Genomic DNA, 26,693 nt, shown 5'->3' on the forward strand with positions numbered 1-26,693 from the left:
CAGTAACCAAACAGATTTGCACATAAAAAGAATTGATATTCAGGAATTAGGTAAACTGAGTTACTAGTCATGTGCTTGCTGTGATGGTTTCCATATTGGCTGCTAGTGAGCAATCAAATAGGTCTTCATTAGGGCTATTGCAGTGTTTCCATTCATGGCATTGGACTAGACCTTAGAATCTGCACTATATCATCTTAGCTAGTGTGGCTTTCAAAAGAGCAATTATGGACCACTGTTGTCCCATATAAACACCGGATCCAACAAGGCAAGTGAGCAAGAATCTCTTACTTGTTGGAGTTGCTTGGTTTTTAGCTCGTCTAAAAACCAAATTATTGGCCCGTGTAAACAAGCAGTTTTGCTTGTTTACTCTGAATGGAGGCAATTGGCAGAAGGGATTTCCAGAACACTCTATCTTCATTTAGTTAGTGATTAGAGATGAGTGAGTAACTGACTACTCGGACGAAAAGATTCGGGTGGTGCCGGGGGTGAGCGGGGGGTTGCAGAGGGGAGTGGGGGCGGCCAGAGAGAGAGAGAGCTCCCCCCTGTTCCCCACTGCTACCCCCTGCTCCACCACGCCGCCCCCCCCGGCGCCCCCCTAATCTTTTCGTCCGAGTAGTCAGTTACTCGGAAAAAGCGGTGCTCGAGTGCAAAAACACCTGAACCGAGTACGTTCGCTCATCTCTATTAGTGATCATCACCTGTGTGAAAAAAGGACCAATATTTTGTTGGGACACTTGTCCCATGTAGAGACTCTTAATGATGGTCTGTCACAAAGACACACTACAAAGCAGGCATATTCATTTACAGAGACAGTAGACAGAGACAGTAGATAAGCTGTGACCATCCCCTCTGTTATCTGTATATAGGTTTTTACCTTTCATTGTAATCCTGCCTGTGATGAAAATGAGATGGCTGCTGAAAAGTTTTCTCTACAGAACAGAAAAGTGGCAGACTATTATTAGGATAACGGTCAGAGGGAGAACAGCAAGTTTATAGATCCTTATTTTCTGTGTTTTATTCATCAATAAAACAAGTATGAAGTGGAGATCGTGACAATGAAAATAAACAAAAATCACAGAAAATTCTTTTAAAATATGTTTAACATAAAAACTTAACAGAGTAGGTTATTTTCTGATGGCACATTCCCTTTAGGGTTGGTTTCACACAGCGTTTTAAGGAAATTCCTAGTGAATTTTGCGTGTTTTTTTTTTTTGGTTGCAGCCGTATATTGGCTGTAAGTCAGTTTGATGCTATGAATCCCATCACAACTCATTTTATTGTTATGGTTTGCTTTGCCTGTTTTTTGGGTCCATGGAGTTCCTCTTATTAAAGGCAGAGTTCCCAACGGTTGCTTTTCCTCAGACCTATTCACATAGACTTCTCTGTAAGAAAAAAATTCCTGAAAAAATGCTACTCAGAAATACTTGTGAAAATTCATCAAATTCATAGCATTTTTTTTACAAATCTCAAACGCTACACAAAACTGTGTCTAAATCTGTCTTGAAGAGGACCTTTTAGTCTTCCTCTGTTTTAGTAAATAGAGAGTGAGGCAAAAGTCTGGACACACCTGTTTAACTGGTGTAATAATGAGAAAATTGACTTTTAATGTATGAAAGTATTAATTGGGAGGGAGGCTGCATTTTTGGTGGAGGAGACTTTTCTGACGCTCATTTTTAACTGAGCCATATTGAATTCAGCTCAGGTTTTTCAAATGGGAAGGGAGTCATGTGATATATTAGTCTTTGCTAGGCTTTACTCAGAAATACACTGGAAATGTCAGTTTTTCACTATCTTTACTTGTTTAGTAGTTAAGCAAGGGCAAAGTTTCCTAAAGTGCTATACATGAAGTTTTTGATGTGTCCACCATTCTGCTGAATGCTCATGGTTAAGCATTTAGTTCAGTCTTTATGAACACGCTGAAGAACTGTAGGTCATATTTTTTCACAGCTCTGTAGTATTCGCTGTGAACCATATTGCGTATCTTTTCCGCATACACATGGGATGTTAAATGGCCCCAAAAAATTGAAGTCCAAAGTCGTTAAGTCTGGTGACCTTGCTGGCCATCCTACCAGACCTCTACACCCAGTCCAGTGTCCAGGGAATTGCACATCCAGTCTTCTGCGTCCGGCCATAGCAATGTGCAGAGGTGCACCATTTTATGAAAGTAACGTGGGAAGTCACTGTTCTCATTGAGCACAGATGGGGAATATGGTACCCAGTAACATCTGGAGGTACTAATCACCATTAAGTGATCCATCAATGAAAAAAGGTCATGGATGTCAGACACAATTTACCAAATTTGCCCTTGCTTAACTTCTAAACAAGTAAAGATTAGACAAAACCGACACTTCCAATGAGTTTCTGTGTGCTTTCCAGTCAAAATTAATATATTACATGACCCCCCCCCCTTACCATTTGAAAAACCTGAACGGAATTTCAATATGTCCGAGTTCAAAATGGTGCATACGATTCTTTGCACCTTTTTTGTGGGATTGAAAAGCACAGCCTACTACATTTTCTGTCTCACAAAAAAAAATGTATGGAATTGTGTATATATATATATTTTTTTTTTAACATTGCAATCACTGGAAAACATATGGCTGTACGTTTCCATATGCTTACCATATATGTTTTTTATGCCTTAAAGGAAAGTGTTGAAAAACATACCGTATATGTTTTTAACTGAAAAATAAATGTTTGGAGTTCATGTTAAGAACAAGTCAAAACAGATCAAAGTGTATCAAAACGTATTTCGCACATACGATTTTAAAAATGTAAACGTATGCTTAGAATCCATGTGTTTTTACATGTTTCTCTCATGTTCATGTCTGGCATAGGTGAAAGTGTCACTGTAGATGAACCCATAATGTCGGCTTGACATGCAGAGGAGCTGATATATTGACATCCCTTTTGACTGTACGGAACATCTGGCCCATAATTAGCCTACTATATAAGGAACATCAGTCTTTGCAGACCTCACACTGATCTACAAGTTTTCTTTCTTTTGCGTTAGCGCAGTGGTAGAAATGATGGTCTGTTATACTCTTATTCTCTATTTCTCTTCGAGAAAGCACACACTATAAAAGCGGAGACGAGTATTGCATCTCATAACTATATTACTGAGTCAAGATAATTGATAACTTATCATTAGTAACTTTCCCTTTAAGATACCAATTACAATTTAGTAAAATGTTGCATTGTTTTGATTTATATTCTTCAGGCTTCGAGGAGGACCAAGAGAGGACGGAGCAAAGGCTTGCCTATATTGCTGATCATCTGGGCTTTAGCTGGACCGGTAAAGTTTAAACTTCCCCTTCTATATTGTGTCTTCCTGTAAGAGTGCATGCACATGTGTCAGTAATGGGGCAGCGGAAAGGAGAACCGCCCACATTTACATATCGTTCCGTACAGTCATGGTAACATCTTTAACCAGAAACAGATTTCATTTACAGTTTTAGGCCTTAGTCAGACAGGCGTTTTTTCGCGCGATTTGCGCATGCGCATCCGTCCGGCGATTTTATAAAACCATTGCTTTGCAATGGTATCGGACACATGAGCGCTTTTTATGCGCTCGTCCGATAAATTATAGAACAGAAATCGCAGATCGCACCTATCTGCGATCTGCGATTCCTGTTCTCTTCTCTATATGTGCTCAATGGGGCCCGCGGCAGCATCACTGACCCCAAATCATTCTCCTCTGACACAGCTGTAACAGCTGTGGCAGAGAAGAACGATGTTTGCCCATTAAATTCAATGGAGCCGGCAATACAGCCGGCTCCATTGAAAGCAATGGGCTGCCGGCGATCGCGGGATGAATTGTCGGGAAGGGCTTAAATATATAAGCCCTTCCCTGCAATTCATCCAGAAATGTGTAAAAATAAAAAAAATATATATACTCACCTTGTCCCGGCAGACGGAGTTCAGCGCGGTCGGCCTGCAATGGGTGTGAAGGGGGTATGAGTCAGACCTGTCCCTGATTGGCTCAGCGCTGAGCCAATCAGAGGCAGGTCTCACTCACACCCATTCATGAATTCAATGCGCTGGACAGCTCCGTCCCGTTTCTAATGAAACGCGGCTAGGAGCAGATTTTTCGGGCGTTTTTTTTTTTTTGGCCCCGGTCACGCGATTTGCGGATGCGCATCCATCATGCGATCTGCAAATTGCACAAAAAACGCCCGTGTGACTAAGGCCTTAGGCTTCGTTCACATGAGCGCATATCGTCCGGCTGTTTTCACGGCCGATATGCATTGTGATCTGGTTTCCATCAGGTTCCGTGTTGAAATGAGCAGAAGGTTAGAAAGACAAAAGAATGTAAAATGGATCCAATAAAAACAGATATAAACTGAAGTAAAGGGAAACAAACTGAAATTGTCCATTCTATCAAATGATCCGTCTACTGGATCTGTTTAAAACCTGGAAACTCTGGTTGCCATTTGTCTGAAAGCTATTTTGCTATCCAGTCCATTTTAAAAATAAAAGATCCAAGGTGAGAGGTCAGCGGTCACAGTCTCCACAGCGGCTGCCACTGCTCAGCCGGGGCTGCAGGGTTGGGGTGAGTGTGAAGCTTGTAGGGATGCTTCCTGACCAGAGGCCAATATTGGGGGGTTTCTATAGGCCTCTGGCTGGGCAGCATCCCTGGGACTGCTATGGGGGTCTCTATTACCATTGGGGTCGCTATTAGGGTTATTATTACTACTGTGACCACTATGGGAGTCCCTATCACTGCTGTGACCACTATGGGGGTCACTATCCCTACCATGACCACTTTGGGAGTCACTGTTACTACTGCTACCAATAAAGAACTTTTTATTTTTTTTATACACCTTTGATGCTGCCCCTTCTTCTTATGCATTTGGCTTATCAGCAGTTCTCTACGGGGAGTGCTGATAGCATTGTTTCCCCACAGAGAACAAAGAAACTGAAAGCAGATAAGAGCGCTCTGGCTATTAACTGCTTTCAGCTAAAGGCTTCATTTGCACATTTAATTGCTGAGTAGCTACTTAATAGTTTATGCAAAATGATCGCTCAAAGCTGTCACTCAAACTGTTATTTGAGCGATCTTTGAGCAATCATCCGCAGGAGTAAATGGGCCTTTAACCCTTTTAATACTGCTGATGGGTGCTATACCTGTTCATTTAGCCAGACGCGTTTAGTTATTTTGTCATGCAACATTTGAAACTAAATCAACTACATAAATACTAAATTTGTTCCTCAAAATGTATTGCTGGCATATTAAATGGCTCAGATAAATACATTTGATGCAAAGTACATGAATGTGAAAATTCATCATTTTCGTAAAATGTAGAGTAATGCCATACTAAGCTGGAGAACCAATCCGTGATGGATATGGAGCAGGGGTTATACCGCAGCTGAGGTGTATAATTGAAAGAATAAAGGGGTACATCTATGAAACGGTTTACAACAGTTTCTGGTGCACAAAAGTTGCAAAAGCTGGTATTTGCGTAAAAATTTGTGTCTTTTCTTCTTTCTGCGCCGACCCTATAACACTTTTGAAAAGTGGGCAAGGCTTGTCAAGAGGGGCGTTACCGCTCCAGACCTACAGATTTATGTATGTTACACCAGGAAATGACGTAAATTATACCAGAAATGTACGTCAGACCAGACAGGGCGTACAATTCTGTATAGATGCATAGAGGTACTGGGGATGCACTCTATGCATGAAGAGTCGCATTGAGGAAAATTGTACTAAGTCCAGCGTTTGTAATGCCGGGCTTAGTGAATTTTTCCCATTGAGTCCACTATCATAAAGAACATTAAATGTCACTTATGATCTTGTTTCTTACATTTCCTGTTTCCCCAAAAATAAGCGCTAAAGTAATTTGCATGGAGGCTTGAAATATAAGCCCTACCCTGAAAGTAAGCCCTAGTTACACTACATTTAAAAACACAAAAGAATACTTTACCTAGCAGGATCGGTCGAGGTCCCTCCCGCTACTGTCTAGAAGTTCAGTGCAGTTCCCGCATTCCTCTGCCGCTCATACAACATCACTTCCTGGTTACGGGATTCATAAATCCCACCTCCAAGAAGTGATGGCTGTGATTGGTTCTTCGATCGCTGCTCAGCCAATGAATGCAGTGCTAGATGAACCAATGCAATGGCTGTGATTGGTTCTTCGACCGCTGCTTAGCCAATGAATGCAGTGCTAGATGAACCAATACAATGGCCGTGATTGGCCATGGCCAATTCATAAATCCTGCCTCTACAACGCGATGTCTGTTGATTGGCTGAGCAGCGGTGGAGGAACCAATCAATGCAGCGCTTTATAAACCGAGGACTGCGGGGAAGCGTGTCAGAGCTGTGGAGAGTAGCAGGAAGGACCTGCACCGAGCCTGCTAAGTAAATATAATAAGAGCACCCCCCCAAAATAAGACCTAGTGCCTATTTTGGGGCAAAAATTATTATAAGACACGGGTCTAGTAACAGAACTCCTCAGTGAAAGAGGGGGGGGGGGGTTGATTTGAGCATGCGAGCTGCTGCTACATTTAAAGTCCATGAGACTAAAGGACACCGCTCAGCACAGTGCTCGAGTGTTTCCGTCAGTCCCGTAGACTTTGGATGTAGCAGCAGTGCACATGCTTTACTTGTGGATAGGTGATAAATGTTATTTTGGGAAAACCCTTTTTAGGGGCTCTTTCACACATACCGCGATATTCCTCTGGATGCTGCAGAATATTCCACTGTACAAAACAATCCACACCAAGTTCCGCATGCCTAACGTGCAGATTTTGATGCAGAATTCTGCTGGCAGTTCCACATCAAAAGCCGTATTTAGACCTGCGGCGGATTTTGGTGTGGATTTTGACAGTGGAATGTTCTGCAGTGTCCTGCAGACTATTTCAGTATGTGTGCAAGACTCCAGAAGCTCATGCTACACCTTTTAGGATCTGATTCTCGTAATGAAGAGCCTATCAACCTTTCAGCTCCCAAGTATTGCATTTCAGTCCCCTATCCAAAATCTCCTATTGCCCACTCTACATTTCAGTGAGTGTTTTGCACACTATTTTCTAGTTAGTGTATACACCCGGTAAAGCTAGTTATAAGTGTTCTATAACATTTGTATAGGTTTTAGTTTTGTAGTGTTTCGGATTTGCTCCAGCATGAGAGAACAAATCCAGATATGTTACTGTTCTTCGGCTCTAAGCTGCTTCTACACGGACAACAGTGATATCGCTGCTACACAATCACTGCTATGTACACACGATTCTGCAGTGTCAGTGATGGTTTTTTCTTGGGAAAAATGTAGCATTGCATCGCTGCTTCGCCGCGATAAAATCGAGCAATTTTTTTTTTTTTTGTGAGAACGTTAATAAGAATTTCTAATGTTAAAAAAAATTGCATTGCACGAAAATTGCAAGTTCATCCTATGAGATGCAATAAACAAGGAAGCTACATAGGGAAACATGGGCTTCAAAAAAAATTCAAACTGTGGCTGTATAGAGAATGCCGCAATTTTGTATTCTCACAATGTAGCAGGCTACAAAACATCGCTCGTATGGAAGAACCCATAGGAAAGCATAGGCTTCACATACATGCGGCTTATAGCGCTGTCCCATCACTACAAAATTGTGTGAGAAAATCACCCTTGTGGAAGTGGCTTTATATTCTTGATTGTATGTATTCTTGCTAAATAAAACTATCATCATCGGCCACTAGATGGCGTAATATTGTTATGGCTACATTGTTTCTTATTTGCAAAACGCTAACAGTATGTGTTCTCTTTTATGCTCAGAACTAGCTAGAGAGCTGGACTTCACAGAAGAACAAATTCACCAAATACGAGTTGAAAATCCAAATTCCTTACAGGATCAGAGCCATGCATTGCTGAAATATTGGCTAGACAGAGATGGAAAACATGCAACAGGTAAACCATGAGGACATAGTGATGTTGCTGCACACCTGAAGTACAAGATTGTGGCCTACACTGAATGGCCACTTTCATCATTGGAGCTTCCCTATATTGAAATTAGGCAGAATAAAGTGAAATGAGCACATTTTCAGTTGATCAATTTCAATGTGAAACAGCAGACATAAATTCTTTGACAATAAATGGTCAGAGGAGGATGTCAAGAATCATTCTTACGAACAGGAGTGCACAGTGAGGGTGCCTACCCACTAGCGTTTTTTTCCCCTGCGAAATTCGCAGCATTTTTTTCTCTGCAGGGGTCTATGGGACTTGTAATGTTAAAATCGCGATTTTGCGCAATCGCGATTTTAACATTACAAGTCCCATAGACCTCTGCAGAGAAAAAAATGCTGCGAATTTCGCAGGGAAAAAAAACGCTAGTGGGTAGGCACCCTTAAAGGGATTATCCTGGAAGCGATTGCTGCGATGCACCGGAGTTGGAGCGGAAGCACTGCTCCCACACCTGTGTAGCGGCCGGCGCTCATAATTGCAAGCGCAACTCTCATTGATTTCAATGAGAGCTCCACTTGCAATTTTGAGCGGCGGCCGCTACACAGGGGTCAGAGCAGCGCTTCCGCTCCAACCACGTTTTGTATAACCCCTTTAAGAAAATTGCAGCCCATTACAACACTGGTGCTCCAATAACATGTCCGAATGCACAACTTGTTGTTCCTTAGTATAGATGGCCTATAATAGCAGATGACCAGTTTCAGTGCCAAGGCAAGACTCCAGTGGGCAAAAGAGCACAAAAATGACATGACTGAGTAGTGGACAAATATTGCCTGCTCAGTTGAATCTAGATTTCTGTTGCACCGTGCTGATGGGAAGGTCTGAATTTGGTGCAAACCGCATTAATTGATGAGCCCTTCCTGTGAGGTCTTAACAGTTCAGGCTGGTTTAAGTGTTTGTAATGGTGTGAGCAAGATTTCTGCAGAATGGTTACAACACCTGTGCTACAACTAATATCTGTGCCTGTGAAGGCCAAAGAAGGTCTGACACCCTACTAGCTGGGTGTTTGTACTAAAGTGGCCATTCAATATATGGCGATTTGTGAAGCAACTCTCTGGTGAAGAAGGGAAGGGCGGGGGGGGGGGCAGTTCCAATGAGGAGTATCACCACAAAGTGAACAAAACATAGTATAAAGTTTCTATAACATCTAGGGATTGAAGAAAGAGATTGAAAAAAAGTTTAATAAGAAAGCAGTACAGAGCATGGACAACTTAATGTGTTACATTTGTGAAGTTGCAGCCACTCTGTACGTTAATTTGCAATGTTTTATTGATATTGATTAACATTTCAGGTACGTGATGGTTGCAACTTCCGCTGTTGGCTCCCTCTCCTCTCCACAGGCAGCAATAGTTATCAGCAGCTCTTCCACATGGCTCTCACATCTCCTGCGCTATGTAACCAGAGAGGCTCCTGCCACATGTTACACAATAGCTGTGAGACCCGCTGGCTTCTTTAGGGAGTATATACTCTGGGAGGGGGGCATATAAATAATACATTGGGGGGGGGGGGGACATTGTACAGTGGGAGGGGAAATAGTACTGTGGGAGGATTATATTCTAGGGGTGAAATGTAACGGTGGAGGGGAAATAGATACATATTAGGGAGAGAGATCCGTACTCTGGTGGCAAAGAGATAATACAGAGGAGGAGAGTTATAATACTGAAGGTCCAAGAGATAATAATGTGGGGGGGGGGGGGAGGGAGAAGGTAATACTGGGGGATAGAGATCATAGTAGCAATGATACTATAGATCTAGGGACATGATGATTATGGTGGAGAAATGACACTGGGGGTAGTAAGATGATACTGCAGGGAAAGTACAGAAGATATTGGGGACAGACATAATACTGAATGGGATTCATTGTAGTACGTTAGAGACAAATAATGCTGGGGGGGAGAGAGAATACTGGGGGAGTCAAATGATACTGATGGGAAGGGAGAAATGATGCTGGAGGGATCAGGAAGATGATACCTGGGGGGGGGGGGGGGGGTAATACTGGGTGAAGAGAGAGAATACTGGGAAGAAAGATAATTTTTGGAAAATTAGATAATACTGTGTGGATGTGGGGGGGGGGGGGGGACGTGATAATACCTAAGATGAGATTTATTGTTCTGTATGGGAGCAGTATATAAAAATGATAGAAAATAGAAAAACGTTTTTAAAAATTGCTGATTTTTTATTTTTAGCACACTTTAGTGCATTGCCCTCTCTGAGGGTAATATATGATAGTGAAAGGCATGTGGATTGGAGTGATATGTTTGTATGCATCTATGCAGTAGTTTGTGAGCAACCTGCATTTTGCTAGTAGTAGCAGCACACACATAGCGGACTAGTCCTCGATATTCCTGAGGTCTGGTTAGCCACACACATCTCATCCTCCAGCCACTGATTGATAGCTGTCTTTGTACTACCTTGCATAAGGAGACAGTGGGCAATCAGTGGACAGAGGGTGGAGTAGATGTGGCTAGCCCGGTGTGTAGGCTGGGCTAAGCAGCACTCATGAATATTGAAGACTAGTCTTTTATACGTGGCTGCTATTGATAAAATGAAAGCTTCTCCCAAACTCCCGTGCATATACATACTGGTGGCATATCGCAATAGTCAGCGTGTCCGTCACTTAGTAAAAAGATGGTGATAGATTCCCTCTAGTTTTTTCTTCACTGTTGTGCAGGAGGTGTGTATGTATGGGGGGGGGGGGGCTAAATAATTTCTGCACAGGGCTTCATCTAACCAATGGCCCATCTTGGATACACATGTATGTGCTCATAAAATAACTCAACATATTATATATTACATTATTGTTCTTTTTTATTTAGATTCCAGTTTAAACCAGTGCCTCACCAAGATCAACCGAATGGATATTGTCCATCTAATGGAATCCTATATGAAAGAGCCCATGCTACGCCATGCCAATCGCACATATGCTGATATAGAACAGACAATAACACTGGATCACAGTGAAGGTAATAAGTTCTAATGCAGCAATGGAGGAACTGTCGAAGAGATTGAAATGGATACCACCATGTACACTACTACTGAGTTGTAAGGAGACCTAAAGCCATGCCAATAGATGCCTGTATGACCTAAGGGTACTTTTTCAGAGGCTGATAATTGCCCAAGTAATCACTCAAAAGAGCGATTACGGGCAACTTTAGCCCATGTAAGAACGGGACTCAATAGTGCAAGTGAGTGAAAATCGCTCACTTGTCGGAGTTACTTGGTTTTCAGGTCACTTAAAAACCGAGCGTCTGTCTACACGTTTAAACAGGCAGTCATTCATCTATGAACGACTGCATCTTAATTGTTAATGAAGGTTGACGGCTAAAAAAGATCTCCGTTGTGCTCCACCTCCATTCATTAAGCGATCATTGCTTCTATGTGAAAGTACAGGAGCAATAATCTTTGGGACGGCTGTTGGATACTTAAAGGGGTTTTCCAGTCAAAAATACTATTGATAACCTATCCTCAGGATAGGTCATCAATAGTTGATCGGCTGGGTTCCGCCACTACATAGGAGGTCGGTTGATTTCAATGAGATCTGTGCCTGCAGTTACCAGCGCCCGCCACTACATGGGAGGTTGGCGCGGAGGCTTCCACGTCAACCTCTGTTATTGCAGCGCTGATCGGTCAGAGTCCGCAAGGTCAGGGTCCTGTGTGGTGGACCTCGGCTGATCAACTATTGATGATCTATCCTGATGATAGGTGATCAGTAGTATTTTTGACCGGAAAACCACTTTAAGCTCTCCACATTTATCCCATGTAAAAGGACCCTGATTGTACCTCCATATATCTGCCTTTTATCAGTTTCAATATAGATCTGACAGAAATTAAAAAAGAAAAGTGGCAAGGAATGTCATTTTAGTGGACCAACTCTTCATTCTGTGATTGATTGATTGATTGCATAATGTTCTTATACTTATCAAAACCACATTTGTTTATTACTTTGGATGGGAAAATCAAAAACTTTGAGTTCAGTGGTTTTCACTACATGCCTTTCCGTGGATATGATTTTATGGTTCAAAATATGTTTATTGGTTTACAATAAAGAACGTATAGGAAACAGCTTAAAGCAAAATGTGGTTCTTATACAGCATCAAGACGTGAGAAATCACAATTCAGCCTTCAGGGATCAGCCGTGTGGGTCCGAAACCCTAGTCGGGTCAATCTTTATGAGATTGTTTATTTGTTGACCATCCCATGGCTATTTGCTTGTCTGAGCCGGAGGCTAGGATGCATGGGGCTGCATTTAGTTGGCTGCTGTTGACTTATATGATAACTAAATGTACACAATAAGGCAAGGAGGGGCGGTGGGGGGAATTGGGAGATTGGGGGTAGGAGGGAGGGAGGAGGGATAGGGACAGGACCTGGGAGGGGGGGGGGGGTGGACGACTGCTGTGGAGAGTTCCGGGCGGGTCTTGTAAGTTATGAGACAATGGATGAGCTGTTAGTGTCTAGGAAGAAGAGATTGTACCTGTTTCAAGCCAGACCTTTAATGCCGGGGAGTTCCTGAACAGGATACATGCCGTCCATGTTGCGAAGTACTTTTGGGAATTCCCTTTGTCTGCTGCGCCAAGGTCCTCCATGTGATTTATGTTGCCGAGTGTATCCAACCACTGGGACCTCGTGGGGGGGCGGAAGACTTCCACAGTCTCGGGATTGTCTGTCTCATGGCCATAAGAAAGAATCTGAGAGTACTCTTTTTAGCTTTGGACAGGGGTCCCGGGATCATGGATAGCAGAGCCATCTCCGGCGTAAGGACCACACTATCTTTATGCACCGCGTTTTAGAGGTTAACAATATCCTGCCATACTGGTAGTACTAGGGGGCAGGGCCACCAGATATGTAGAAGGTCGCGTCTTCCATCCTGACATCTCCAGCACGTGTCCGGGGTTAGGGGATATATTTTGGCTAGCAGCGCTGGGGTTCTATACCATTTGGTTAGGATCTTAAAATTAGTCTCGTGAAATTTGGAGGAGGTCGCCAATGAGTGGGTTAGAATAAAGGCATTTCTCCATGTGTCCCTCTCAAAGGTTCTCCCCAGGTCCCTCTCCCAGCTTGCCACAAGCCCCGGCGTGTCTTCCCCAACTTCCACGTCCAGCAGTAGGCTATAAAGTCCCGAAACCTTTACTGGGTCGATGGCGGAGTGGATATCATTTTAGAACTAGAACATTTCATTGCAGCTCCCCGTGACCAGATGTGATGTAGTGCCGCAATGACTTGATGGCTGGAGCACAATACATCCTAACCGCTGTGTCCTGTCCATATGGTTTGTCCAACCATTGCTTTCAAGATGCCAATGGCAGGACGGCAATCTCTGTATTACTCTAATATCTCTACTTGTAACCTAGTTTTTTTTCTGGTTGTGGTCGCTACAATGCAGATAACTCTAACAAGTTGTGGGTTTTGACATTAAAATAGTAGTCATTGTCCCACGTAGAGAGGTTGATGATAGCAAATATTACTATTCAAGCATAAAGGCCCATTTAGACACAACGATTATTGCTCAAAATTCGCTCAAAAGCCGTCTTTTGAGCGTTAATTGTGTCTAACTGCACTGACATCGTGCAGTTTTCATTAAGCCGTCGCTCATCGCTGTCTTTCAGCATGCTAAGAGACAACGATGAGCCTTATCAGGGATTCACGGCAGGATACAGCTGATACTATTGTTTCAGCTCTATCCTGCTTCCTGAACACAGGTTGGGTATGAAGAACAGACCTGTCCAGCTGCGTTCTTCATACCCTCCTCGGAGCGCTCGGTTGTATAACAGCCAGGCGCTCCGAGCAGAGAACAGCTGGATGCAGAAGACAAGCGGCCCTGCTTGTCTTTTGCATCCCCCGCTGGGAGCGCTTAGCTGTATAACAGCCAGGCGCTCCGAGCGGGGAAGAGTTGGATCCAGAAGACAAGCAGCCCCACTTGTTTTCTGCATCCCCCGCTCAGAGCGCAAGGTGATCGCTCAATGTTTGAGCGATCACCTTGCTTTGTAAATGGACACAACAAGATAATCGTTGTGTCTAAATGGACCTTAAGAAAAATGGCTGTTGTATTTTTTACTAGTGACAGTATATTTATATTGCACTTCCTTTACATGTAATGACTCACATTAATCCCTATCTCCTTTGTGGCTCACAATTTCATCTCTTTATCTCCAGCCTATGCATATAGAATACATACTGGCCAGTGCCAATTTCATAGGAAGCCAGTCAATCTAGTAGTGTGCTTCTACACTAAAATATACAGACGTTTTTAAAGAAAGTCTAGTAATATGTACATATCCCTTGCATAATAATGTTGGTTATACTCTCAGGACTAGTGATTACTTGTGTTGAATGCCTCATTTCCATTCTTAGGCTTTTCAGCTCTTCAGGATGAGTTCTCTAGCCCGCAGAAGAAGATCAATATTGATCATTCCGAATCACGAGGCAGTCAGAGAGGGGAGCATCCTCCCCTTGTGTCGGAGGAGGACGTTTCAATCAGTTATTCATCCTTCCATGAAAGCTCAGCCAGGGCTGAAGATGACAAGTCCGTTGCAGAAATAATCCGTCAACTACAGAAAGAGAAAGTAGAGGCTGACTTCTCAAGGGAATCACAGAATTTATCAAGGGCATTGTCTTCTGAACAAGAATATGTGTAAGTTTTCATCTGTTGGAAAAGGCTGTTTCACAATGCTGTGGTTGTAGTCAGAATGTACAGTATAGTTAACATTCTTCTTCCTGAAATGTTATATAATACACAATAGAATGTGAACACGGGGCTGCAGAGAAAATACTGTTACACAAAATTAATTTAATTTGCTATTAACAATTGTATCAAACGCAGTACCTGTAGATAGTTGAGTAGCCACTTTATTCCATCACTATATTCCCTATACTTGGCTTGTCAGAAAGGCATTGTGATTTAAAATGCCTTGCAGAAGGAAATGTGGACATCCAAACACAGTTGTGGTCCACCGTGGGTGCACATAGTGTACAGGGTGTTTCAAAGCAAACCTCAAAATGAGACACCTCCGTCTAGTCCATCTACACTTCCCTCTTCAACTTCATGACTTTTGGGTCAATAACCCACTCATTATGCTCCAGCATATTTGGAGAGGAAGGTCTCAACATTCGTTGGGAAAACAGGATGGAATCGACCTGAATTGGGCCGCTCTCATACATACTGTAGGTCCCATAGCAGTCACATAGGCTGTGTTTTTCATATGTCTATCCTTTGTGATCTGGTAATTTCCTATACAGGGTTCTTTGTATGCAACCAATAGAAAATATAGCTCTAGTTAGCAATGATTTATGCATTAATGTTCGAAACAACGGCAGTGTATTGTCTGTTGATTGTTGAAAGAAGAGCTACCTATCTACAGTTTGCAGTTTGGGTTATAAACATGTACTATATATCTATATAGATAGATATAGATGTATTAGTCACACACACACAACTTTCCAGAAGTTTGGAAACACCCAGGAAACAACACATTGCTAGTCGGAGACATCTCTGGGGGGACAAATTGATCCACCACATGCCGATAGTATGCAAGAGTTAGTTGGAGAATTGAACTGTGTCTGCTTTATATTTTTTATCTCAATAAACACATAACCCAGAGGTGTAACTTGAAGCTCCTGGGCCCCAATGCAAAACCTGTAACAGGGCCCCCAAGTATAATGCTTTATTCATAGTACTGGGCTCCCTTTATGGAGAAGAGAGGCCTTATGAGCCCCCTATGGCAGGGGTCCCCAACTCCAGTCCTCAGGGACCACCAACAGGTCATATTTTCAGGATATCCTATAAGAACACCTGTGGCAATGTCTGAGGCACCGACAATAATTACATCACCCGTGCAACACTGAGAAAATCCTGAAAACATGACCTGTTGCCGGTCCCTGAGGACTGGGGTTGAGGAGCAATGCCCTAAGGCTTCTGGGCCCAGGTGCAATCGCATCCCCTTCATTCCCTATAGTTACACCAGTGCATTGGACGAACCACCTGAGGTTTGTGTTCTCTCTAAACTGAAATTTTAGTAAAGTTTGACCTGAAACGATTCGACTGATTCAGTTCTACTTTAACATTTGTAAGGGCTGTTTCTAAACTTCTGGAGAGTACTGTATATATAATTGCAAAGCTCAACACCATATATTGTGGAGCATTATGCCGTCCAACATTGCCTGTGCACATTGGCAGGATTTAGCCTTCATTAATATTAAAGCAATCATTACTTGTCGTCTTGTGTCCCCTAGTGTTACATCCCCTGATCGAGAGAAACAGCTGAAAGAGACAACTGAAGCTGAAGACTCTCTAAATTGCAAAGAAATCCAACAGTCTCCCCTCGATACGTCTGCAAATTTAGGTAGGCCCTCTTTGGGGAATCCGGTGTCCGGCCAGCATAACAACTCGCCTATTGTGCAAGAACCAGATGATCTATCAGAGAAGGAAGGGCACAGAGAAAAAAGAAATGACCTCTGCATAGTGGAATCATCGGACGAGCAAGCAGACAAGCTGGATAGAATTTCTGAATACAAATCATTGGACTCATTTGAAAAGGTAAAGCTCTACTAACATTTACTTGTCAGCCAAACACAATTGGGGCCCATATAACAATGGTGCCCCGCTGTGACTATTTTATAATTAGGTTTTCATGGATATAAAGATTATGGTTAATGATATGAACAGTTTTACAATTGTTAATGAGTATGTTTATGGTACTGAAATCAAAACGTATCCAATTAGATGGCATACTTAGGTTATACGCACACATAATAGATTTGTTGCAATTGAATACCAGTTGCATTCATCTGAATAGGCTTGTTTTGGCAGCAAGCACAGGGAATTCTGCAAACTCCATTCACATGAATGGAGTGGATTTTCAGTGGCAGAACTTTCTGCTACAAATCTGCTGCGTGTAAATATTCTGTATCCTTATCATTCATCTTCAATCATTTAAACCAGAGATGAGCGAACGTACTCGTTTAGGGCGATTTCGCAATCGAGCACCACTTTTTTCGAGTAACTGACTACTCTAATTCAAACCTTGAGAAATAACTATTCCCTCTTGTTACCTCGGGTCCTTCATGTTCATTTCTCAATTAGAGTTCCAATCACAAGAGAAGTATTAGGGAAGGCATACATCTTTAATACGTCCGAGCTGGATGCAAAACAGCTCGTCTGGATCGGATATAACTTGTTTTCCTTAAAAGACAGATATACACAGTATACAAACGCGGGGAACATAGAATATTTGTAATGAAACCAACAAGTGGTGGAATGAGAAATCTGACCCTAACCTACTAATGCATTGAAATCCTACTTAAAAGGGGAGTACTCGCCCCAATGAGAGCTACCCCACGTCAGGAACTTGGGGAAACTATGATTCTACTTAGTTGGTAAACTGGGATAATGTTACTACAGTTTATAGCAATGTATGCAGTATAGATGTAAAACACACACACAAAGAACCAGATGAAAGATCACTACAGAAATAGCAATTAGTCAACAGATAGATATTACAACACCCCAAATATCCCTAACATCGTACAAAGTTCTCTGCTAATGGAACAGAAAGAACAGGACGCACTGATTTAGCCATAAACAGATTTAGACAAGAAGTATGACCAGCGTCCTCAATGAGGAGGAGCTAGAATAAATGTGTACAGACAGACGGGATTGGTTAGCTGGGACACACGCCTCCCAGTTGACCAACCCATTCTCACACCACCAGAGAAGTGCTCATGTTAGCATTTAACTCCAGAATGACATGGAGCATGCATCACCATGTGGGGCAGGGCTAACGCCGTGAGGTTTCCCTGGTCTTGATGCAACATGGCCTGTGAGCCGTGACATCTTTATGTCAATTGCCTACTTTAGGATCTGTGTCCATTACCCTTAATTATGGGCCATAAGCATTGCTTCTAGGAAAGCATATACATGTAGTTTAGCATATATTTAAACATGCAACAATTGTATTTGCAGCACACAGAGGCATGGTTTGGGCCCATAGGTGTCATATTATGGATCCATAATAAGTCTATGTGTATGAGCCTTTAACTGGAAGGATTCATAGTCATCCAAAATACAATATATAAATGTCACCATTTATAGTAAAATCATAATTTATGATGTTAATCCTACATGCAGCCGCCACCCTTATATGTCATTCAGGCGTATTGCTCCTCATATATCAACTCATGATGTATTGGACTATATGCATTTATTGCTTCAGAGTACATTCTGTTTTTGCTCCTGGATTTATGTTACTGAAGAAAAAAGTAATTTAATTGATAAATGTGTGAACTCGTACCCGCAGGCCTGCTCAAATATTGCTTTCACAACAGCCTAGCAAATGATCCAATCGCCTGCTGTGCATTTCAGACCTCTAGTAACACATATACATGGCAACTTTCAATAAAGCACACGACAAAACAGATTATCATCCCATCCGGTTACAGTTGAGGTTTCTACCATATAACGTTGAGGGCTTATTTAGACGACCGTATATCAGCTCGGTTTTCACGCCGAGCCGATATACGGTGTCCTTGTCTGCAGGGGGGGGGGGATGGAAGAGCCAGGAGCAGGAACTGAGCTCCCGCCCCCTCTCAGCCCCTTGCCACTATTTGCAATAGGAGGGGGTTAGACGGGGGTGGGGCTAAGTCCCGTCGCTTAGCTCCGCCCCCGTCACGCCCCTCCCATTGCAAATAGGTGTGGGGAAGAGGCGGGAGCTCAGTTCCTGCTCCTGGCTCTTCCATCCCCCCCCCCCCCCTGCAGACAAGGACACCGTATATCGGCTCGGCGTGAAAACCGAGCCGATATACAGTCGTCTAAATAAGCCCTAAAGTGGTATATACTATATTAGCTATGCGATGTAAAAGCCCTTTAACCCCTTAATGACATAGCCTATTTTGGCGTTGAGGACCAAGCGATTTTTTGGTATTTTTCCATCTCCATTTTTCAAAAGCCATAACTTTTTTATTTTTCCGTGGACGCAGCCGTATAAGGGCTTATTTTTTGCGTGGCAAGCTGTAGTTTTTATCGGTGCCAGTTTTGGTTACATAGACAATATCGTGAAATCTTTTATTATTTTTTTTATGATAACAGGGAGAGAAAACGCATCAATTCTGCCATAGATTTCTTTTTCTTTTTTTTACAGCGTTAATCATGCAGCATAAATGACACACTAAATTTTTTCTGCGGGTTGCTACGGTTACAACGATACCAAAATAGTTATATTTTTTTTTAGGTTTGTACACTTTTTTGCAATAAAACCCCCTTTTTTTTGGAAATCTTCTTTTTTCTCTATAGCTGCATTCAAAGCCCTGTAACTTTTTTATTTTTCTATGTACGAAGCTCTATGAGGGCTTATTTTTTGCGAGACGAGCTGTAGTTTATATTGGTACCATTTTGGGGAATGTATGGCTTTTTTGATCACTTTTATTGCATTTTTTGTGATGCAAAATGCTAAAAATTAGCATTTTGCCTCTGTTTTTTAGCGGGTTTTTTTACGCTTTTTGTCGTACAAAATAAAAAGCATGTTCAACTTTTTGTACACGTCATTATGGACGCGTCAATACCCAATGTGTGGGGTTTTAATTTTTTCCCTTTTTTTTAATGTTAATATTAGAAAAAGCATAAAAAAAGGGTTTTTTTTACATTTTTTTTTTACATTTTTCTTTTTTTTACACTTTTCTTTTTTTTACACTATTTGAGTCCCTCTGAGGGACTTGCAGCACTATGCCTATGATCGCTGTCATAAGGCATGGCAGAGCTACTGCTCTGTCATGCCTTATCGCTTGTACAGCGATTATAGGCACAGGCAATACAGGACGCCAGTGTCTGGTGTCCTGTTGCTATGGTGACAGGCCGGGCTCTCACGATGACATCGCGAAAGCCGGCTGGAGACACAGAGGGAGCGCGCTCCCTCTGTAAACTCTTTCCCTGCCGCGATCTACTTAGATCGCGGCAGAGAAGGGGTTAACAGCGGGGGCGCATCTCCGATGCCCCCCCGCTGTTGCAGCGGGATGCCGGCTGTGACTGACAGCCGGCTCCCGCTGCGGGATAGCGCGGGATCTTATGTGATCTCGCGCTATCCCCAGGACGTACCGGTACGTCCTGTTGCGGAAAGTACCAGGCTCCCAGGATGTACCGATACGTCCTGGAGCGGGAAGGGGTTAATTAACCCCTTAAGGACCAGAAACTTTTGGGGGGATTTTACCCATGTGGTGGTTTTAATGCTCTGTTTCTTTTTTTCAGCTAACAAAATTATTTTTACTGCGTTTTTTTGCCAGTGACATATAGCTTTTTTTAATAGCTTTTTTTCCACTGACTTTTTTTTCAGTATTACAGTTTTTGGGAGTAAAAGGCTAAAAAAAAAGATATTTTTTTTTAAATTTATAGTTGTTTATTTTTAAAATGAGTAAATTTAAGCTTTGGGTCATGTCCCCCATGATATCATATAAGACCTCTAGGGAACACTAACATTGTTTTTTTTTTTTTTTCCTTAATTTAATAGTTTCCCATTGTAGCTGGGGCATCCATAGGATCCTTAGTTACAGGGGAAAACATTCCCCTGTAGTGACAGTAGTCACTAACAGAGCTGATCAGGGTCTACTAGGGCACCCGATGGTTACGTGATCGCCGGTTCTCATAGTGGAAGTAACACTTCCACTTTCACTCTTTAGTACATGGCGCTCATTGAGCACTATGTAGCTTTTAAAGGAGGAGGCAGAAGCAGCTAAAAACTGCTTCTCCCTTCTCCTCTGGGTCCTCTGTTGTGTCTGACAATGGAGGACCCGACCTGCTCCTGCTTTATTGCAGGAGCAGAGCCTTTAATCCCACTCCATACTTCTGTATCGGCCTGGATTAAAGCCCGGGACCAAGCGCTGTATATTTACTGCGCTTGGTCCTTAAGGAGTTAAACAAAGCTAACACTTCTAAAAACCCAGTGTAATTGTTGTGTATTTTAAGAAGAAACAGCTTAGCTGAAAATTGGTTCTGGGTCATTCAGATGAAGTTGCAGGATTGAAAATTGACAATACTCATCTGCTCTTAAGAGCGTTATGTAGGATGTCAAGCTGTTGTACTCTACAATGCTCTGCAATTATGTTATATAGGTAGTCATTTCAATGCCTCTTTTTTCTGCCGTATTCAGTAAAGTTCAGTAAATTGCTGGTAGGAAGTAGAACATAATGATTAAACTAGGTAAAAGTTACCCGATAATAAATATTTTATCGCAATACTTCTTAAATGCGCATCATTTTGTTGGATAGTGATGCTGCAGAATTATCAGTCAGTTATAGAAGAGCTGTAGAAGGGGGATATTTAAAGAACTATTGTAATTCCATTGCCACCATCAAACTTAATCTACTAATTGTGATTATCCTCATGTGGGATGCACAGAATAGCCACTGCTTGCACTCTTCAATAGCAAGCATAGCCAATCTGGGCCAGGCTTACAATGGGTATCCTTATACTTAACTGTTCTAAATCTCTCTTTCACTACAGTGGTACACTATATTTCGCAGTTTTCCTACATGGGCTTCATGACTTCATTTTTTTCTAGTATACTATGACATTAACCCTTTCCAATCCACTGTCTGACGTCTAAAGACATTATGACTTAAGGCTGTACAGCTCCAATATTGGAAGACATCCGTCGGGGTTCTCTTACTGTATATTGCCAGCCTCTCTGCTGTCTGAGCCTATCCAAGGTGTCACCTAATGTAGTACTGGCTTTAGCCAGCAGATGGTGCCATTTTATAATGGCAGAAAAAAGTAAGCCCCCTGGGAAAGCCAGGATACAAATTGGATTGGAAAGGGTTAATACTGCCTGGCCCTACCCCACAGAATCACCAATTCTATTCTGTTTAATGATACAACTACAGTATACAGAGATATTAGAAAGGATAGTGATAAAGGTCAACATATCATGATATACCCTAGTCAAAGAGGTTCCCTTACTCCTATATTCTCAGTTTGGCCAAGTGTGCATGTGTTCTGAATGGAGGAGGGGAGTATATATCTTCCAGATGCCTAGCAGTGGTTTAACTTCCAGCAAACAAAAGTAGCGGACAAATTAAAGATCCAACTTACCCAATTCTTATCTCCCATGGAGAAGTTTAAGAGGCCTCCATGCACATTAGAAGGTTGGCCAATCCCACTGAAATCAGCAGGATCAGCCAATATTCATCTAACCTGTATGGCTAACTTAAAGGGGTTGTCTGGTTACTGGTTAAGATTCCCCCCTATAACACCAATTTCACAAAAATAGCAAATGGATCAGTACTTACCTATCCTCTGCTACTGCAATCCAGCGCTGCTGCCCTGCCATGATCCTTCAGCGAAAGTCACCAGACCACTGCAGGCAATCAGAGGCTGCAGCTTTAAGGCCCATTTACACGCAAAGACAATCTTTCAAATGATTGAAAGATTGACAATTTTAGCAATCATTTTGCATAAAGTGTTTATGGACACCGATGTCCATTAACACTTTATCAGCTTCATTTGCGTGTAAGAGGGCCTCCTGGAGCTGTTTGCAGAGCACAGCATGTGGTCTGAGCTCTGCACACAGCTCCATTGTTCTGGTACGGGCTGTTGGCAGAATACAATGTAATTTCCGACTCCTGTGCAAAACACAGCGTACGGTCCCTCCTATCTCTCTCCAGCTGAACTATGGATTTTAAGTGCCCCTTAAAATCATTGTGCAGCTGAAGAGTGAACGATGGCCACGCTTACACCCAACGATTAATGTTCATATGCCATCGTTTGAACAAATTTTGAGCGATAATCACTGCGTGTAAATGGGCCTTTACTGTTCTGATCTCCTGGCACCCAGGATGTGAGCAATGATGCCAGGAGAATTGACAGTGATGCTTTAATCTCTGATTGGCTGCAGCAGTCAGGTGACTTGTGCTGAGGTCATCTGCCACATAAAATACGGGGCTGCAGTGCTGAATAGCGATAGCAGATGACAAGTACGTGCTGACCCTTTTGTTATTTTAGCAGAGGTGGTGGTACAGTGGGAATGTTGTCCCTTTATTAAGCCTGTACATGCCACTTATAGCGCAGAGATAAAGTAATCCTGGAAGTTTAAAGAACGGTTTATACTCCTACTTCAGTGAAATGTTTTGCATTATTAAGGCAAGTTTCCAGCAATTCTTTTATGCTAGAAGGACTGAAAATATTCTGGGAAGAGTTCATTTCACAGGCTAGTTCATTTTTGTCACTTTTACTTTGTCTTTTATCCAAATGATGCCTTTTCTTAAATAAATCCACTGATATTAGAATTATTTTATGTAATTACAATGGTATAAATGTTTGCCGTACGCTTTACTTGTCAGGAACCTATCTTACATCATCCATTTATTATTAGCTGGTAAATTACATTTTGACATAGAAGTTAAGGCAGCCAAAGATGTACAAGTAGGATAGTAAAAAGAGTACCGCTTCCATGCCTCCACCAGGAGCTAGCAGAGGAGCTAGGTGAGCTAGAGACCAACTCAGATGAGGACGAGATGGTAACTACCAGGGTCGTTCGCCGCCGTGTGATTATTCAGGTACACAACATTTAACTCCTGCACGTCTCTCAGCCGGTGGTTACAAAGTGCTGGCTACAACCACAAGGAGTCTTTGATGGCCATGCAATGCAATTCTGTACCAATTAACATGGCTGTGTGCATGATTCCCAACTAATGCATGCCCAGTTCTATGACTAATCAGCACCCCCCACCAATGCCAATAAATAAAGTAGATTATTAGCTTCCTCACTTCACCTTCAAAAGTTCAGATAGAAGACCAACATCACCCGAAACATACTGCTTTCTGCAATGCAGGGTCGACTACTGCACTTTTGTCCAAGGTGCCATGCATGACCCTAACACTTTTTTCTTGTGCAGATTTGTTTCTAGAGTTTTATTGTTAGTTACTTTTATATATTCCTTTTGTTCCGTGCACCAACTAATATGAATGTGGGGACTAAGCAATGTATAGAGTTGGTAAATGTCAGCTTTTTTTCCCATATATAGGCAGACAACATGGCAGACATCCTCCCTGAAACAGTAACAGAAGAGCAGTACACAGATGAGCACGGCCATATCGTGGTAAAAAAGGTATCCTATGCCAAAAATATATAAATGAAGACTTTTAAAATATTTCCTGCACACAGAAAACATGATCTAATATGCACCAAGTTTTCTTAATCTTCTTTCTAAGCTAGTATTATTGGTATTAGTACTGTTTATGGTATAAAAGACACATTTCTTTGATGTGCTGAAATTTTCTACCATTGCATTGAGTCTAGACAATACTTTGTTAGCAGCAGTACAAACCTTTCTGATAGTTGGCAGCAATAGATCAGTCTAGAGTCCTTGTAGCTTTGTTCACACATATCTCCCAACTTCAGAATATCGAGAAAAAAAGACAATTTTTTAATTAAACCACACCCCTTTTTGTCTCCCAAACACTTTGTGTACCCTCACAGTAATGGTGCGTCTCAGTGACTCCCCTCACAGTAATGATGCTGCTCACAATAGTGGTGCCCCTCGGTAACTCCCCTCACAATAGTGGTGCCCCTCAGTGACTCCCCTCACAGTAGTGGTGTCCCTCGGTGACTCCCCTCACAGTAGTGGTGTCCCTCGGTGACTCCCCTCACAGTAGCGGTGTCCCTCGGTGACTCCCCTTACAGTAGCGGTGTCCCTCAGTGACTCCCCTCACAATAGTGGTGCCCCTCGGTGACTCCCCTCACAATAGTGGTGCCCCTCAGTGACTCCCCTCACAGTAGTGGTGTCCCTCGGTGACTCCCCTCACAGTATTGGTGTCCCTCGGTGACTCCCCTCACAGTAGTGGTGTCCCTCGGTGACTCCCCTCACAGTAGTGGTGTCCCTCAGTGACTCCCCTCACAGTAGTGGTGTCCCTCAGTGACTCCCCTCACAGTAGTGGTGTCCCTCGGTGACTCCCCTCACAATAGTGGTGTCCCTTGGTGACTCCCCTCACAATAGTGGTGTCCCTCTGTCAGGGAAATTTCTGCGTACAGCACCAATCAGGCCCACCCCAATGCCCCGCTGCCGGCGGTAAAGAAGAGACACCACACACGGAGGTCTGGTATAGTTCCTCACACGGGGACATGACTGCGCACTTTATTACAGATTACATGGGATCTTATACCCTTTGGTCTCATCACTAGGAATGGGTGGTGGTCTCATTGGCTCAAATTCACCGCATAACAATATATGTTAAGTCCGGATTTCCGGCTGAGGCACTGATAGTCATATACGTAGTTAAACAGTCATTATCTTGATACGGCGCCTCTGGGAAAACAGCCAAGTACGCGGCCTTCGTGTTCGGTTCTGTATCATCTCTGAATTTCTGGACACATCTCTCTCAGCCTTGCAAACCTTTAGAATATCTGATGTAAGGCGACATATAAGTTTTTCTCATTTTAACTTTGAATAGAACTTGCATACAGGTATAAAAGCATAAAAAACATATGGCAACATATACATATACCCTCACACCTCGGTGACTCCCCTCACAGTAGTGGTGTCCCTCGGTGACTCCCCTCACAGTAGTAGTGTCCTTCGGTGACTCCCCTCACAGTAGTGGTGTCCCTCGGTGACTCCCCCCACAGTAGTGGTGTCCCTCAGTGACTCCCGGTGACTCCCCTCACAGTAGTGGTGTCCCCCGGTGACTCCCCTTCACAGTAGTGGTGCCCCTCGGTGCTCCCCTTCACAGTAACGGTGCCCCTCGGTGCTCCCCTTCACAGTAATGGTGCCCCTCTGTGCTCCCCTTCACAGTAATAGAGCCCCTTGGTGCTCTCCTTCACAGTAATGGTGCCCCTCAGTGGGCTTTTTCACCTTGTTTTTTTTTTGTTTTTTGTTTTTTATTTTTACTCTATCAGCACTACACAAGATGGCAGGACAGCCCCCGAAATTGGGAACTGTCCTGCTGCATCTGGGACAGTTGGCAGACATGAATTCAGATATCATTGTCTAGACTGGGTACAATTATATAGGCTCCTCAGCTGAGGACAAGATTAGGTCCAGAATGTACTGGTCGTCCGTCCCTGAATGTACACAAGAGTGTTCTCATTCACTGACAGCATGCAAAGATCTTGAAAACTGTGCAAAATTTTTGTATTTCTAAGATGTAAAAATGTTCATTTATATGGTGATTAAGCGTTATTTTTATGAAATGGGAAAACCTGGGAAGACCCTTTTAGTCTATTTATCTTTAGTATATAGAATATTTCAACCTTAAATCCTCATGCAAACAATATTTGGAGAGCTGTCACATGTAACTCCGTCTGTGCTCCGGACTGGAGATGTCCCAGTTTTGTACTGTATATTAGGCGTGATTTCTATGGAATGGTTACTTATGTAACACATAGAGCTGCATGTATCATTAGTGATCATGGCTATATGTACATTCTCTTTTACCACATCCAGGTCACAAGGAAAATTATTAGAAGATTTGTTTTGCCTGATGGTACAGAAAGAGAAGAAGTGATGGCACAAGGGGGATCACAGGAGCCAGTGACAATAGAAGATGGAGATTCTGTGTCCAAAGTGGTGAAACGTACCGTACTCAAAAGTGGCAGCGAACAGTCTGAGGTGAGCGCTACTAAACATGAAACTGTGTGTAATAATATTTACTTATTAAAGACACACTGTCAAAGAAATCATGCCTGTGATCAGACAGGAGGAGCTAAACATATATATATATATATATATATATATATATATATATACATATACCGTGTTTCCTCAAAAATAAGACACTTCCATAAG

The 26,693-nt window shown here is 42.6% G+C and overlaps 1 protein-coding gene across 17 annotated transcripts in view; it reads left to right on the forward strand.

The window, feature by feature from the left end:
• Positions 1-26,693, forward strand: part of ANK2 (ankyrin 2) — a 491,615-nt gene that overhangs the window by 451,264 nt on the left and 13,658 nt on the right. For 16 of the 17 annotated variants that reach the window (XM_066573863.1, XM_066573861.1, XM_066573864.1 and 13 more), the window contains 8 exons: positions 3,221-3,295; positions 7,752-7,883; positions 10,751-10,897; positions 14,283-14,562; positions 16,161-16,464; positions 23,373-23,465; positions 23,934-24,017; positions 26,352-26,516. In XM_066573863.1, coding sequence (XP_066429960.1) covers positions 3,221-3,295; positions 7,752-7,883; positions 10,751-10,897; positions 14,283-14,562; positions 16,161-16,464; positions 23,373-23,465; positions 23,934-24,017; positions 26,352-26,516 — 1,280 coding nt within the window. The remainder of the gene's footprint in view (positions 1-3,220; positions 3,296-7,751; positions 7,884-10,750; positions 10,898-14,282; positions 14,563-16,160; positions 16,465-23,372; positions 23,466-23,933; positions 24,018-26,351; positions 26,517-26,693) is intronic. The other variant, XM_066573871.1, reaches the window with a different exon arrangement.

This window comes from Eleutherodactylus coqui, chromosome 7 (genome assembly GCF_035609145.1).
Source record: "Eleutherodactylus coqui strain aEleCoq1 chromosome 7, aEleCoq1.hap1, whole genome shotgun sequence".
NCBI classification, from domain to species: Eukaryota; Metazoa; Chordata; class Amphibia; order Anura; family Eleutherodactylidae; genus Eleutherodactylus; species Eleutherodactylus coqui.